The sequence below is a fragment of the Orcinus orca genome, chromosome 15 (genome assembly GCF_937001465.1).
Source record: "Orcinus orca chromosome 15, mOrcOrc1.1, whole genome shotgun sequence".
In the NCBI taxonomy this organism is placed as follows: domain Eukaryota; kingdom Metazoa; phylum Chordata; class Mammalia; order Artiodactyla; family Delphinidae; genus Orcinus; species Orcinus orca.
The window spans coordinates 62,953,031-62,970,071 of record NC_064573.1 but is presented as its reverse complement, the minus strand read 5'-3'; the positions used below and the strand labels follow the sequence as shown (position 1 = coordinate 62,970,071).

At 47.3% G+C, this 17,041-nt stretch overlaps 1 protein-coding gene across 6 annotated transcripts in view; it reads right to left on the bottom strand.

Annotated features, from left to right (window-relative positions):
* Positions 1 to 3,377: 3,377 nt before the first annotated feature.
* Positions 3,378 to 17,041, bottom strand: part of LOC101285534 (protein HIRA) — a 75,185-nt gene continuing 61,521 nt past the window's right edge. For 5 of the 6 annotated variants that reach the window (XM_033439558.2, XM_033439559.2, XM_033439560.2 and 2 more), the window contains 3 exons: positions 16,649 to 16,815; positions 14,838 to 14,926; positions 3,378 to 4,239 (listed from right to left, as the gene is read on the bottom strand). In XM_033439558.2, the coding sequence (XP_033295449.1) occupies positions 4,123 to 4,239; positions 14,838 to 14,926; positions 16,649 to 16,815 (373 nt within the window). In that variant the 3' untranslated portion in view covers positions 3,378 to 4,122. The remainder of the gene's footprint in view (positions 4,240 to 14,837; positions 14,927 to 16,648; positions 16,816 to 17,041) is intronic. The other variant, XM_012535301.3, reaches the window with a different exon arrangement.

Here is a 17,041-nt window from a genome sequence, read left to right as displayed (position 1 = left end):
GTTGCACATATGTGTGACTATCCTAAAAACCACTGAATTGTACATTTTAAATAGGTGAGTTACATGTTATGAGAATTTTATCTCAGTAAAGCTGTTTTTTTTTTTTTAAAGGGAAACATGAGATATCCTTGTGATGAAAAATGTTATGTATCTTTAAAAACAAAACAAAAACAAAAACCTAAGAGTGGAATACCTGGGTCCTCTGATGACTGTATGTTTAACTTTGCAAGGAACTGTCAAACTATTTAAGGTGACTATACTATTGTGCCTTCCTGTTGGCAATACATGAAAGCTCCAGTTGCTCCACATCCTCAATACTCAGTATTTTATATATATTCTTAACTTTATGACATTCTAATAGGTATGTGCTGTTATATCACTGTGGTTTTAATTTGCATTTTCTAAATGACTGGTGACATTGAACATCTTTTTTTGTGCTTATTTTAATTGCCATCCATGTATCTGGTGAAGTGTCCTAAGGTTAAAAAAATAAGTTACAAAAGAACAAAAATTAGGGACTTCCCTGGTGGTCCAGCAATTAAGACTCCGTGTTCCCAATGCAGGGGGCCAGGGTTTGATTCCTGGTCAGGGAACTAGATCCTGCATGCCACAACTGAAAGATCCCACATGCCACAACAAAGATCCTGCACATGGCAACGAAGATCCCATGAGCTGCAACTAAGATCCGGAGCAGCCAAATAAATAAATATTAAAAAAAAATTATATTAAAAAAAGAACAAAAATTAAATTTCACAAAAATTAAAAGCTTAAATTAACACACAAATAAAATTTAAAGATGAACTGAGAAAATATTTGCCATATATGTGAGAGAACAGGAATAATAGATTTAACATGGAAAGAGATGATGGGTTTTGCCTTATCTCCTCAGTGTACCTGCTGCAGGTATATACAACCTCCCACAGCATCAGCCTAATGTGTAAAGGGCTCTGACTCCTCTCACAGGTGATCTGGAGGCTGAAGCTGGGAGGGGCCTAAGGGGATCAGGTAAGAACTTGGAGAGAGGCAGGGAGATACAGCCCAGGAAAATACACCCAGTGCTCTGCGTGCAAACAAGTTCAGCAGGCAGAGGTAGTGGGAAGGTGTGGAGCATCAGTGGACAGGCGTAGGGAGGTCAGCAGGCATGGCTTTATGGTAGGGATGAGGGCACAGTGGCACAGAGGTTGCCTGTAGGGACACAAGGGACAGCAGGAAGGGTGGGGCAAATTTTTGGCCGTTATTTATTCAAATATTTTTTCTTATCACCACCTTCTCTCTCCTTTCCTTTGAGGACTTCAGTTACCTGTGTATTAGGCTATCTGACGTTGTCCCATGACTTACTGGTGCTCTTTTCTGTTTTCCTCCTTTGGATTGTCTGTTTTGGAGCATTTTTATTGCTCTGCCTTCAAGTTCACTTATCTTTTCTGCAATGTCTAATCTGTCATTAATCCTATTCCACACATTTTTCATCTCCATGTTACACGTTTTCATCTCTAGGAAGTTTGATTGCAACTTCCTTGTTACGGTCTTCTATGTCTCCACTTAACTTTTCTGAACATAAGGAGTAGTGTTATAATGACCGTTTTAATGTCCTTCTCTGCTAATTCTAATATCTGTATAACTTCTGGGCCAGTTTTGACTGATCAGTAAGATTGCTTATTCTCATTTTGCATTGTGTTCCTGCTTCTTTGTATGCCTGGTGTGGATGCCAGACACTGTAAACTTTACCTTGTTGGATGCTGGGTACCTCTGTATTCTTATAAATTCTCTGGAACTTTGGTTTGCAATGTAATTAATTACTTGGAAACAATTTGATCCTTTTGGGTCTTGCTTTATTTTCTGTTAGATGGATCTGGAGCAGTGCTCTAATTATTCTCCAAAACTGAGGCAAGACTTCCTGGGTAACTCTTCTATCCCAAGCCTGTGAGTTATGAGTTTTTCTAGTCCTGTTGGTAGGAAGAGGCACTATTCCCAGCCCTGGGTGACAACTAGACAATTGTCACCCTAATCCTTTCAGATGGTTCTTTGCCTGGCCTCAGTCACTTCCTCATCACCCAAGCACTGATCAGTATGCAGCTGAATATGCAAAGGCACTCCCTCTGCTGAGCTCCAGGGTTCTCTCTCCATGGAGCTCTCTCCTCTCTGGGATTCTGTCCTGAAAACTCTAGCTGCCTTGGTCTTCCTGGGCTCTCAGCTTCATGTCTTCAACTCAAGTATCCTGCTGGGCTCTACCTCAGCTTCCCCTCCCTTTGCTGCAGCCTGGAAACTCTCTCTCCAGGTAGGAAGCTGGGGCAGTCACAAGGCTCATCTTCTTTGCTTTCCATCTCCCAGGGATCACTGTCCTTTGTTTTCTGATATCCAGTGCCTTGAGACCATTGTTTCATGTATTTTGACTGGTTCCTTTGGTTGTTTCAGGCAGAAGGGTCAATTTGGTCCCTGTCAATCCATCTTGGCTGGAACCAGAAGTTTCCAACCAGTCTTTCTGCTGTTTGTCTCCTCTCCTGTCCAAATAGTAGTGTATAAAAACACTTGATTGTCAAAGTTTTATTCACGGGAACATGTGCTCAGTGCCATGACTTTGCCTCTGTGATCCCAGTTGGTCCTCACAACCATGCACGTTTTCTTAACCTCACCTCCCTTTGACAGCTGAAAAGTGAGGCCCACGTTTTTCCTGGTTTGGATCCCAGGCAGGCCTGTCAGTCCCGAGGCTGCGTGCATCCTGGGGCTCCAGAGTTCTCAATGCCTGTGCAGCATCTCTGGCTCATTCCTCAGCGAAAAGCTCACACTTGTAGCCTGGCTTCTGGGTGTCCATGCCCAGACGCAGTGTGTGTGCTGGCTCTGTCGGGCATGCAGGTGTGCCTGGTTCTCATGCAGCCACGTGACTTCTGAGTGAGACAGGCAATGGGATGGCCACCTGGCAGGGAGGTGCCGAGGAGGTCCAGGACCCTGGGGAGAAGGTGCTTGGCCTTCACCAGGCTTGAGGATTCTGATTCTGGCTGTCTCTTCTCCTGTGGGTCAGCATCGGGACCACTTTCTAAGAAAATCCCAGCTTCCAGATAATTCTTCAGAAAACTCAAGTCTGTATTTATGGACTTCCTTACATGATTTCCTTGGTGCCCAGCACAATCAGAGACCCAGAGCACAGCACAGACAGAACCAAGGACCTCTCCACCTGGCTTGGGAGAAGACAGGTGCACGGTGGCCAGCCCGCTCGCCCAGCTCAGCCTGAGATGCTGCACGACCAGGAAAGTGACTCCATGCTGTGAAATGACTTTTTGCATGAAGGGGCAGGGGGAGCAGATGACATCAAAGGCGAGGGATTCACAGTGCAGGGGAGGGAGGTGGAAGTTAGAAGGAAAAGGCAGGGGAAGTCAGGACCATTTGGTATCCAATGCGTGTTCATTTATTTTACACTTACAAAAGAAATCGCCCACCCTCTGCCCCATCCCCCCCAAAAGTCTCTTTTTACAAACATTTAAAAATTAAAACTAAATGAAGATAGACAAGTTAATTTCAGTACAATTATTTTTCAATGTAGCTGTCATAATTAGAGTTTAAATTTCCTACAAGTGACCAATGTCCAAGTGACTTATAGGGAAATCCTGATTATTGGCCAAAAGGAAAATTCCATATTACAAGTTAGCAAATTCTAGTACAAAAATAGTCCATGTGTTGGAATAGGCTTTCTTTTTACATAGGTCTCAGGTCAGTCTACTGACTGCATAATACGCTAACGTCTCAGGGTTCTCTCTTTCACAAATGGCTCATTCGTCATAGCTGGAGCAGCACGGCGCCTACAGTAGCAGGGCTAGTGTCCATCTGGGGACCGTGCTGGAGACGGCAGGCCTGGGCTGCCTCACTGGCCCCAGGGCAGTTGGGCAGAGCTCCAGCTCTGCACCGGGGTCCTGGAGGCAGGAACGAGTTGCGGGCAGAGCTGCTCCCCCTGAGGGAGAAACAGGCCCAGGACACAGGGGAAGTGTGCCCAGGGGCTGAGCCGGTACTGGTGTAGGACAGCCCACCTCCTGCCAGTGTCTCCTCATCCTGTAGCCCAGCGAGATAAGAGGCCGACCTGTGTGTCCTCAGTGGCGAGAGAGTGTGGCCCTGCCCTTGCTGCGGCTGGGCAGGCTACTTGTCCCTCAAGATGTCGAGCTGTTCCTGACACTCGGTGAAGAGGCGCTGGAAGCGGAGGTTCTGCCCGATGACTGGCAGCAGCTCCTTCAGCAGGTCCCTCTTCCGCAGACCCTGAGGATACAGGAGTGACAGCTGAGTGCAACTGACAGTGAGGAGAGCTAGACTGTGGGGGTTTCCCTGACCCAACAAAGACCCTTGTGCCCATCTGCCCCATGGGCACCCCCTGGAGAAACCATAGATGGATGAGAACAATTTCTCTGTATGCTGGGAGGCCTGGGACAGCTAAAAAAGCTGAGCTTGGGCACATGGGGTGGAGTGGCAGGGCCCAGGGAGGGACATAGTTCAAGGGTGGGTACCAGGTAGGTTCTGCTCTTCCGTGTCCCCTAAGTCTGCTGGCACAGTCACCGCTGGTCTCTGATTGCACTGGTTAGTGGCCAGAGTAGCCTGACCTTCCAGAGCAGAATGCAAGTAAGGCTACCAGGGCAGAGGGCCAGGCAGACGGCTATCCTGGAGGGACCACTCCCTTATGTGGATGTGTTCCAGGGACGTGAGGTCAAGGCCAGGGGCGAGGAGGTGCCTGGGTGACAGTGACTGGCCTTGGTTTTACAGTCCTGGAGTCTCTGTCCTCAGCTCTTGCCTATGCCTCCTCCACCCTGGGTGGCACCATGTCTGCCTGGGCCCTCCTGCAACATGCACTGCCATGCAGGGTCTCCACTGCACAGACCCTTGAGGAGCACGGCTGCTGCAAAGGGAAAACCATCAACTGACAGCACTGACCACTGGAAGAGAAGGGCCAATATGTTAAAACAAGTGTGGTAACAAGATGATGAATTATAGAAAAGAACCAAGTGTAGATACCAAGTTTGAGCAACACAGTGGTTGAAGGAGATGGGATTAGCAGGAGACTGGACACTGCTGAAGACGAAGTCAGAGTGAGGTCAGATAGAGGAGCAGCCCACACTCATAAGGGAGGCAGGCAGAGGGGAAACTGTAAGAGGAGAAACTGTACCATTGCCTACAAAGGCAGGTGAGCGCAGCAGGTAGGCCCAATATCCACATAATGGATCCCACAGGAGACAGAGAAAGAAGAGAGAAGGAAATATTTAAAGAAGTAATATGGGTATATTTCACATAATTAAACAACGAATGGCCTTAGGTTGAAAGGCTCCACTGAGTGCTGATCAAGTAATATATGGGAAAACTGATAACCAGACACATTAGAATGAAATATACAGAATTTTCAGATATAAAAGACGGAAAATTTCTGAAAATTTCGAAAGTACAAGAACATATTACCTACAAAGGAAGACATACCAAGATTCACAATAAAGTGTTTTTTTTTGGGCTGTGCTGCGTGGCCAAAAAAAAAAAAAGATGGCAACTCATGACCAAGTAGGGTTTATCCTGGAAATCAAGGAGAATTTAATATTAGAAAACTTAGAACTGGAAAATAGGAAATAAAAAGATTATTTGAGATGACTTCATTGTTTAAACCACATAGAAAATGCAAAACAATTAATGGACAAATTAATAAAAATAATAGAAATGTGTAGAAAGATGGCTGGTGATTAATATACCAAAGTCAAATGCATATGTACAGCAGCAATGAATAATCAGAAAACATAAAACAACTTATCACTTAGAATACTCACAATTATAAAATATCTAAGAATAATTCTAAAAATGATGTGTATGGCCTATGTGCTGAAAATTAAAAAACCTTACTGGAAGGCATTAAAGAAAACCTAAATGAATGGAGAGTACTGACGGGAACAGTAGCATAGTATAGATATCAGGATGGAGGCTGCAAAAGGCAGTGGTGAGCACTGTGGCGTGTGAAAGCAGCAGGGGAACTGCAACCCCTGGGAACCTGGGGTCAAGAGATACAGGTAGAATACAACAGAATGTCTAAGGTTGTGGAAAGAAGCAGGAGTGAAACTTTTAGGGAAATTAAAAAATTTAAAAGCAGTCTTGTATAGCATAAGTAGAAATACAGCACATGTTGAAAATGGATTAAACTCCTTAATCAAAAAATGGATAAAAGAACAGGATCCAACTATATGCTGCTTACAAGGAACTCACTTAGATCTAAAGGAGGATATACACAGGTTGAAAGTGAAAGAATCACAAAGATATCCCATGTAAATAATAAGCAAAATAGAAAAGAGATGGCTATACTAATAACAGACAAAATACTTTATGTCAAAAATTGTTATAAGACACAGGACACTGTATAATGATAAAAGGGTCAATTGACCAAGAAGATGTAACAGTTATAAACATATACCCACCAAACATCAGAGTTCCTAAACACATGGTGCAAACATTATCTGAACTGAAAGGAGAAATAAGACAGTCCTACAATTTGCAGAAGACTTCGATATCCTATTTTCAATAATGGATAGAACAACCAGACAGAAGATCAATAAGAAATAGAGGACCTGAAAAGCAGTATAGACCAACTGGACCTAAAGCACACATATGCAGAACACTCCACACAACAAGAGCAGAATATACATTTTTCTCAAGTGCATGTGTAACACTCACCAGGACAGACCAAAACAAGTCTCAATAAGCTTAAAAAGACTGAATCATAAAAGTGTCTTTTACAATCACAATGGAATGAAACTAGAAATCAACAGCAGAAGAAAAACTGGAACACACACAAATATGTGGAAATTAACACACTGTTAAACAATCAATGATTCAAAGAAGAAATTACAAGGGAAATTTAAAAATATCTAGGGACAAATGAAAATGAAAACACAACATACTGGAATGCAACAAAAGCACTGGCTAGAGAGAAATTTATAGCTATAAAAATCTACAAAGAAAGATTCACAAATCAAATCAATAACAGAACATTGCATTTAACAAAACTAGAAAAATAAAAGCAAACTAAACCCAACAAGCAGAAGAAAATCATACATATCAGAAAATAAGTAAAATGGAGAACAGAAAAACTATAGAGAAAATAATAAAACCAAAAATGAATTCCTTGGAAAGATCATCAAAATTGACAAGCATTTAGCTACGTGGACTAAGAAAAACAGAAGACTCAAATAATGAAAATCAGAAGTGAAATAGGGACATTGCAACTGATGCCACAAAAATAAAAGGAGTATAAATAAGAGAATACTATGAACAACTGTACACCAACAAATCGGATGACCTAGATAAAATGGACAACTTCCTAGAAATATACAGCTTACCAAGACTGAATCATGAAGAAATAGCAAATGTGAACAGACCTATAAGTAACAAGGAGACTGAATCAGTAATCAAAAACCTCCCAACAAAGAAAAGCCCAGGACTGACCAGATGGCTTCACTGGTGAATTTTACCAAAAATTTAAAGAAGAATGAACAACAATCCTCCACATACTCTTTCAAAAAACTGAAGAGAAGAGAACATGTTTAGATTCATTGTATGAGACCAGCATTATCCTGACATGAAAGCCAGACAAAGACACTACAAGGAAAGAAAATAGTCCAATGTCCCTTGTGAACACTGATGAGTCCTGAACAAAATACTAGTGCAGTGGTCCCCAACCTTTTTGGCACCAGGGACCGGTTTCGTGGAAGACAATTTTTCCACGGGCTGGGGGTTGGAGGTGGGAGATGGTTCAGGCGGTAGTGCGAGCAGTGGTTCAGGAAGTAATCCGAGTGATGGGGGGATGGTTCAGGTGGTAATGCAAGTGATGGGGGAAGATGGTTCAGGAAGTAATGTGGGTGATGGGGGGGATGGTTCAAGGTGGTAATGTAAGCAATGGTTCAGGAAGTAATGCGAGTGGTGGTGGGGGGCATGGTTCAGGTGGTAATGCAAGTGACACAGGAGATGGTTCAGGTGGTAATGCAAGTGATGGGGGGATGGTTCAGGTGGTAATGGGAGTGATGGGAGTGACGGTTCAGGAGGCAATGCAAGCAATGGTTCAGGAAGGTAATGGGAGTGATGGGGAGGATGGTTCAGGCGGTAGTGTGAGCGACGGTTCAGGAGGTAATGCGAATGATGGGGGGGATTGTTCAGGCAGTAATGCAAGTGATGGGGGAGATGGTTCAGGCGGTAATGCAAATGATGGGGGGATGGTTCAGGTGGTAATGCAAGCAACGGTTCAGGTGGTAATGGGAGTGATGGGGGGATGGTTCAGGCAGTAATGCGGGGGATGGTTCAGGCAGTAATGCGAGCGATGATTCAGGAAGTAATGTGAGCGATGGGGAGTGATGGGGAGCAGCAGATGAAGCTTCACTCGCTTGCCCGCCACTCATCTCCTGCTGTGTGACCTGGTTTTTAACAGGCTGCAGACTGGTACCAGTACTGGTACTAGCGAACAGAATTTAACAGCAAATGGAAAGGATTATATACTATGACTAAGTGTGATTTACTCCTGGAATGCAAGGGTGGTTTAAGAAACTAAAATCAATCAATGTAATACACCACATTAATAAAATGAAGAAAAAAAAATCCCAGAAGATCATCTCAATTGATGCAGAAAAAGCATTTGACAAAATTCAACACTCCTTCACTACTAAAAACTGGTAATAGAAGGAAACTATCTCAGTAAAATTAAGGTCACATATGAAAAGCCCACAGCTAGTATCATACTCAGTGTTAAAAGACTTAAAGCTTTTGCTCTAAGGTCAGGAACAAGGCAAGGATGCCCCATTTTCACTTCTATTCAACATAATACTAAAAAGTCCTAGTCAGAACAATGAGGCAAGAAAACGAAATAAAAGACACCCAAATTTGAAAGGAAGAAGTAAACTTATTTGTTTGCAGACAACATAATCTTATATGTAGAAAACCCTAAAGATTCCGCAAAAAAACCCGTTAGAACTAATAAATGGATACAGCAAGTGTGCAGAATATGAAATCAACACACAAAAATCAGCTGCGTTTTTATATACTGACAACCAACAATCTGGAAAAGAAATTAAGAAAACAATTCCATTTGCAGTAAGCTCCAAAAGAACAAAATACTTAGGAATAAACTTAACCAAGGAGGCGAAAGACTAGTATACTGAAAACTACAAAATGTTGCTGAAAGAAATTAAAGAAGATATAAATAAATGGAAAGACATCCCTTGTTCATGGACTGGGAGACTTATTAATATGGTTAAGATGTCAATAATACCAAAAGCAATCTATAGATTTAATGCACTCCCTATCAATATCCTACCGGCATTTTTCACAGAAATAGAAAAATCCATCCTACAATTCTTATGGAATCCCAAGGGACCCCAAATAGCCATATGAATCTTGGAAAAGACGATGTGCAGTCTCGTACTTCCTGATTTCAAAACTTATTTCAAAACTACTGTACCTTTTAATTTTTGAAGTATGTGGCTACATTATCATTCAAAATGAATTTAAAATAAAAAAACCTGAAAAGCGCTATTTAAAAAAATGAAAGGGAATGAAATAAACTGCTATAAGCAAAGCAAAACATTCTGTCTGCCTGTGGCACCAGGGGCAAACTACCAGACAGAGGATGTGCCCTCTGGCTGGAAGGCTGGTGTGGCTGGTATCAATACCAATAGCCACCAGTACCACCTCCCAGCCTGGGCTCTCAGAAATGGATGGTGCTGTGTTTCAGGCACCAGCCTGGACACAGCTCATCACCACTTCTCAGGTCAGTGTCACAGGTCCTACACTGAAGACCCTGGCAGACGGAGGCTTCCCAGGAGTAGGGTCCGGCTGGGGATTCAGAGGCCGGCAGCCACGCACGCACCTGAAGGACGGCTGCTTAGTGCCCAACCCTCTGCTTACTGTCTCCCTCCTGTACACACTGAGCCGTGATCTTTGAGGGAAAGAGACCTGGATTTTGGGGGTCCCCTGAGATGCACTGGCAGCTCATATCACAAAGTTTCCCAAAATATAAAGAATTCCTACAAACCAAAAAGAAAAACAAATGACACCAACATATTTCAACAGGAAATACAAGTGGCTCTTAAATCTAGAGTCAGCATTGCTCGTTGGCAGCACGCTCCATCCCCAGCTCCATTTCCCAGCCATCCTGAGGACCAGTTTCATTTGAATGGCCAATTCTCACCATGAGAGTGTTCACAAAGAAACTCAACAAGAAGGCAGAGGGCTCATACTCAATTCACCCCCTCTGCTCCCCATATCAAGATGAAGAGACAGTAAGGAGCTCAGTATCAAAAAAACGAACAACCCAATTAAAAAATGGGCAGAAGGGCTTCCCTGGTGGCACAGTGGTTAAGAATCCGCCTGCCAATGCAGGGGACACGGGTTCGAGCCCTGGTCCGGGAAGATCCTACATGCTGCGGAGCAACTAAGCCCGTGTGCCACAACTACTGAGCCTATGTGCTACAATTACTGAAGCTCGCGTGCCTACAGCCTGTGCTCTGCAATGAGAGAAGTCACTACACTGAGAAGCCTGCACACTGCAACAAAGAGTAGCCCCCGATGACCGCAACTACAGAAAGCCCGTGCGCAGCAATGAAGACCCAATGCAGCCAAAAATAAAATAAATTAAAAAAAAAAAAATGGACGGAAGACCTAAATAGACATTTCACCAAAGAAGACATACAGATGGCCAAGAGGCACATGAAAAGATGCTCAACATCACTTAATTATTAGTGAAATACAAATCAAAACTACAATGAGGTATCACCTCAATGCCAGTCAGAATGGCCATTATCAAAAAATCTAGAAACAATAAATGCTGGAAAGGGTATGGTGAAAAGGAAACCCTCCTGCACCATTGGTGGGAATGTAAATTGATACAGCTACTATGGAGAACAGTACGGAGGTTCCTTAAAAAACTAAACATAGAACTTCCATATGACCCAGCAATCCCACTACTGGGCATATACCCTGAGAAAACCATAATTCAAAAAGAGACATGTACCACAATGTTCATTGCAGCACTATTTACAATAGCCAGGACATGGAAGCAACCTAAATGCCCACTGACAGATGAATGGATAAAGAAGATGTGGCACATATATACAATGGAATATTACTCAGCCATAAAAAGAAATGAAATTGAGTTATTTGTAGTGAGGTGGATGGACCTAGAGTCTGTCCTACAGAGTGAAGTAAGTCAGAAAGAGAAAAACAAATACCGTACGCTAACACATATATATGGAATCTAAAAAAAAAAAAAATGGTACTGATGAACGTAGTGACAGGGCAGGAATAAAGATGCAGACATAGAGAATGGACTTGAGGACACAGGGCGGGGAGGGGAAGTGAGACTAGCATCGACATATACACACTACCAAATGTAAAACAGATAGCTAGTGGGAAGCAGCGGCATAGCACAGGGAGATCAGTTTGGTGCTTTGTGACCACCTAGAGGGATGGGATCGGGAGGGTGGGAGGGAGGCTCAAGAGGGAGGGGATATGGGGATATATGTATACATATAGCTGATTCACTTTGTTGTACAACACAAACTAACACAGTATTGTGAAGCAATTATACTCCAATAAAGACGTATTAAAAAAAAAAAGCATAAATTCAGAAGAGCGCTGAGGCCAGAAGGGGATGTGGCAGACAGCAGGAATTGGCTCTGTCCAGACCTGCTCCAAGACTTCCCCGCCATAGTCTTCACAGCTTGCCTTCCTGACCTCCCTCCCAGTGGGGGTGTCCAAGTGGTCTACTGGCTGCTGTGAGGCATAGGCTGGCTTTCCTTTTAAGAGGGTGGATGCTACTGGTACTGGCTTCCTTCCTTCAACTGGACATGAAAGCCATCTTATGACATGAGGGAGAGGCCAACAGAATCACAGAGATACAGACCTCCACTTAACTCCAAAGGACTTGTTTTGGAGGATAGAATAAAACTACTTCAGCCACCACTAGACAGGGTATCATTTACCTGCAGTTGAAAGCATTTGTCATGGATACTGGGACCCCGAGCAGACCAGTGGTTTTAGGCAGTTGGCAGAGGTAAAAAGCAGGTAGCATTGCACTGATGGTGCTCCTGGGAAGGGAGCCACAGGCTCTCCTGGACAAAGCTTGGGGTCAGCAAGAACAGCAGGAAGGAGGGGGAGAGGAGGGTGCATGGCTGGTAACCGGTGGCCTGCCTGTGCTCCCTGCCCCACCTTGGCCTAGAGTGCCCACCTTCAGGCTGAGACAGAGAACCTCTATGTAGAGCTCGGGCTAACGTCTTGGGCTCAGGCCCCCAGAGTGGCAGTTGGGCACAGAGTGAGGCCCCACAACCCGGCCAAGGGTAGGGCTTTGTCAGACACGTGCTCCCCCACCCCGTAAGCAGATGGCCTGTCAGGCTTCCCCAGAGGTGAGGTGTGCTGGGAAACAGCTCGACTACTGCAGGTAATTCCGAACACCCTTCTTGTTGAGGACAGGGGACAAAGCTGGTTAAGCAGAAGCAGAACTCCAGGAGCTAATGTGCTGGGGTGAAGGACTGAGGCAGGGTGGGGGAAGGCAGGAATTCAGAGGGACACCTTGGCCTTGGGAACATGTACTGATCAGGAAGAGGCTGAGTGGGCTTCTGTCAGAGTTGAGAGCCCAGGGGACCAAAGCAGGGGCCTAAGGCCCATGAAAGGTGGGGGTCCCTGGTAAACCACCTCTTCTTTGTGCTGGTATCCCCAAGGGATGACCCGACCCTAGAATAAGGGTAAACTGGAAGGAAACCAGCCCCTGCACCAGCCAGTGCCCAGCTCTGAGAAGTCCCCAGGCAGCCTGGAAAACCTCCATCCCGACCAGGTTGAGACCCTGCAGAGAGGGTGCCTTAAGAGCTGGCACCAAAGCAAATAAAATGCCCTGTGCAAAAGCCACATCACCTGAGGTTCAAGCCATTTCTACAAGCAATTTTTCAAATACCATGTCCAGCAGACAGCTGAAAATAACCAGGCACTTGAGGAGATAAGATAACGTGAACGAGAACCAGTAGAAACATTTATAGGCAATAGAGACAGACCCACAAGGGCTCCTGATACTAGGACTATCAGACATGCAATTTTAAAATAAAATAACTAAGCTTACTGTGCTCAAAAGACTAAAATGAAAATTTCAAGGAGAATTAGAACTATAAAAAATGATGGAGCAGAAGGGAGGACATGCTATCTCTCTGATGATGAGGGAAATGAAAGGGAAGCTATAACCAAAGACAGCCTCTAAGTAAAGTCCACAGAATGAATGAAAGACATAGACCGAGAGCTTTGTGAGACTTGAAAGCACCAAGGCAGGATCCCGAAAGAACTTACAAAGCAATGGAAATCGGACTGGCGGCAGTTTTAGCAACAGCAGCAAATGCTAAAAGTCTGTGGCACAATACCTTCAAAACTCTAAAGAGAATTGATTTTGAATTTAGGATTCTAGTAACCAACTAAATTAACATCTACAGCAACAAAATAAAAAATGGAGGCCAAGTACACACCAAGACCTCCAGAGTCCTCCCAGGACTAACCCTCCAATCTTTCACCTCTTTTACCCTCCCATCACCTCTGCTCAGCTGCTCCTTTTACACTCGAGCCCTCATACCTCACGGCCTTTGTCCTCACTCTTCCCTCTGCCTGGATGTTCTTCCCCCAGATATCTGCGGGGCTTCCTCCCTTACCTCCTCTGATCTCTATCAATCAGTCAGTGCTTCCTCGATCACTGGATGTAAAACAGCACCCCATCAGCACTCCGCACCCCTGCCCTCTTCATTGGTGTTCACAGGACCCATCCCCGTCAACACATTACATGTACTTGCTCATTTGTCTCCAATCTGCCTCTGTCCCCATGAAGGCGGGGCCCCTGAGCCTTGCTCGCTGCAGCCGGCTGCCGAGCTACACCTGGCCAGAGTGGGGCTCCACCGGCAGCTGCCCAACGGTTGAGTGAAGCAGTGGAGTGAACCGTGCCCCCAGTTCCCCGTCAACCTGTTCCTTGCCCAAGTCGATCAATGCACTCTACCCACTTGTGTGAGCCACAGTCTCACCTGTGCAATTTCATTATGTTCATTATTCTCTTTCCCTCACCTGCTCCACATCCAACCACCCACCCGCCCAGTCTTGTAGGTTTTGCCTCCAAAATACATCTTGAGTCTGCTTCCTCTCCCTTCTCTGCGGCTGCCACATGGATCCAAGTTGTCTTCAGCTACTGCCAGGTCTGCCTTGTCCTGACTGCTCTGCTACATCAGCGCCAACTCCTCTGCCGGCTCCCGCTGCCCCAGACTAAACCCCAGCTCCTCACAAGGTCCCAGGGATCCACCTCCTGCCCTCTCTGGACTCACGTCACACCCTCTCCTCTGCCAACGATGTTCCAACCACAGCGGCCTCCATGGGCCAAGCCCTCTGCACTTCTGTCACCTCTACCAGCACATTCCCCGGTCTCCATGGAGCAGGCTCATTCCTGTCCTGGGGTTTCATCCTGAAAGTCCTCTTCCGAGGTCTCCCCGCCGCATTCTCCCAGGCACACCCGTCATCGCTCTGTTGACTGAACTGCTTACTCGCTCACGTCTGCCTCCTGACCGGACTATGAGCCTCACTACTAACAAATCCACAGCCCCCGGCAGGCAGCTTTCCCAGCACAGGCATGTGGCTGAGTGGACGCTCCCTCAGCCCCTGATGCCAAGGGCTCCTGCCAGGGTGGGTGGGCTGGCAACTCGCCCTCTCTCTGATGCCGGCAGTGTGCTGGAAGAGTGTAACAGGGAAGAATTTCAAAGCACTTTGGCTTACTTTTCAATTTCCGCCTTTACTTTTCAGGAGAGATTTCTTGTGGCAAAAAGGAAAGTGGCACTTACCACTACTGTTGACTCCCATTGGCTTCCAGTGGAGGAGTGAACAGGCCCCAGTAAGTCCTTGCATATTTCTCGGAGTCGGTATTCAAACCCTAATTACAGAAAACAAAAAACAAAACAAAACAGAAATAGGAACACATTAAAAAAAGAAATAAAGTCAAGAACAGGCTAAGTTGTTGTGTACATCAAAGCAGAAAGAACAAACACTCACTTTGTTGCCTCCTTGTCTCAGTTCAGCGCTCAGAGGCCATAGCAGAGGCTCTGACTCACCCCCCCAATCCCGGGAAACACACGCAGTGGCTGCTGTGTGCTGGGCCAGGGAAAACGAGACGTGGAAGCTCTGGGACAGACCCCCCAAGGGGGTGGAGAATGTGGGGGCTGTGGGAGGAGGGGAGTGGGCTGAGGGGGCCTACTGGAGAGGAGGTGGGGGCAGATGCGCAGGGTCAGGTGGTGTCCTTTGGGAGAAGATGGGCGTGGGAATGAATTTGGGCGGAGGAGACGGAGGAGGAGTTGGGGCTATGGCACAGCCGGGGGGAGCGCCAGCCACACTGGAGGCAGAATCGGGGGCAGCCGAGGCCACAGGGAATGGAGGAAATCAGCCAGTGATGAGGGTGGAACCTGAGGATGCTTAGAGGAGAGCTGGTGTCCCTGTGAAGCTCGAGTCCTCCTCCCCGCGGGGAGGAAGGAGGGACAGAGAGGGTAGGGGAGTTGTGCGGGCCCTGGGCCATAGGCGCGTGAAGATGGAGAAAGAGAAGCAAGCGGTGGAGGTGAGGTGTCCCCTACAGGGGCAGCCCCAGTGAATTGAAACCCAGGATGGAGGAAACCAGAGAGGAGCCGGAGGCAGGCTTTCCGGGGGTACGGGGGTGAGGCCACACGTGACCTGAGTGCCCGGCAGAGGCACAAGGTTGCAGGAACACCGAGTGTTTATTAAGTCTGGGTGGGATGAGTCCATACTGAACTCATCCCTGGGGTCTGTGGGGGAGGGGTCTGGCAACATGACGGGCGAATTCTGCGAGTTATACCCATAGAGGTCGGGCAAGTTTTTCTGTCTTTTCCGTACTTAATTTGTTTTCTCTAAATCATGAACAAAACAGGGGAGGAGTTGAAAGCAAAGCAAGAAAGGCAGGAGAGGGTGTGGGGGTGCCGGCTCCGTGACCAGGCCCAGGCTGTGTGGTGACACAGGGAGAACTGGGGAGGGCCATCCCCAGGCCACGGCCCTGGAGGCCAAGCTCAAGCGGAGGGAAGCTGGCAAGGCCGGAGCCCACGCCTGCCTCACAGGGAGTCAAGAGGCTGTGGGAGGTCACGTCTTCCAACACCCTGCTGTCTGCTGACCCACAGGAGGAGTGGGGCGGGGCAAGGAGGGGGATCCTGGGACGGGGACATGGGTGTAAGAGCCCTGGTGGGGAAAGCTGGGCTGGAGGGCCGAGGGGAGGTGCTGGAAAGCAAGCTGGCCCTTCCAGGCAGGAGAAAGAGAGGTACAGGCCCACCGATGCTCTGAGGGGGCAACGAGGTCAGGGGGAGCTGAGCCTGTGTCTGTGAGTCCTCTGCCCCCACACCCTCCTGCCGCCAATCCTTGTGGCCTCAGGGGCTGCTCGGTTCAGCCCGTGGTGGGGCAGGACACCTGCTGAGCTGCCCACCTCACTGACTTGGGAGCGGGAGGGCAGGGCCCCAGGGGGCAACCACGGGAAGCCGGGAGGGAGGACAGAGCCCAGGCTGCTGCACCTGGGCCCTGACACTCGGGCCCTCGGGAGGGTCCCGTTGGGACGGGGACTGAGTGGGGCCCGGGAGGACAGAAGGACCACCGGGAAGCTCACCTTCGTTCACGAGGTATCGCACGTAGAGGAGAAGCCAGTGGCGGTACTCGTGGCTGGAGCGCAGGGTGAGCGCTGCAGCGACCTGGCTCTCCAGGTAGGCCAGGGTGGTCTCCTGCTGCACCATGTGAGGCACGGAGAAGAGCCGGGCTGCCTGTCTCCCCGAGCTGCTGGGGTGGGGAGGGGCAGATATCAGACTCCACGGCAGCCCAACCGCCCCCAGGTCCTGCTGTTCTGCACCTCCCATCTAGCCCCCGAGGGGACAGGCCAGCAGCCCAGGCCCCCACCCAAAGTGCAGCCCAACATGGGGATCCATGACCCGCAGCCCCTCAGACTGCCGCCCAGGTCTTGAAGTGACAGAGCTGTGATCCTGCACCCTGAGACAGTGCTCACTGT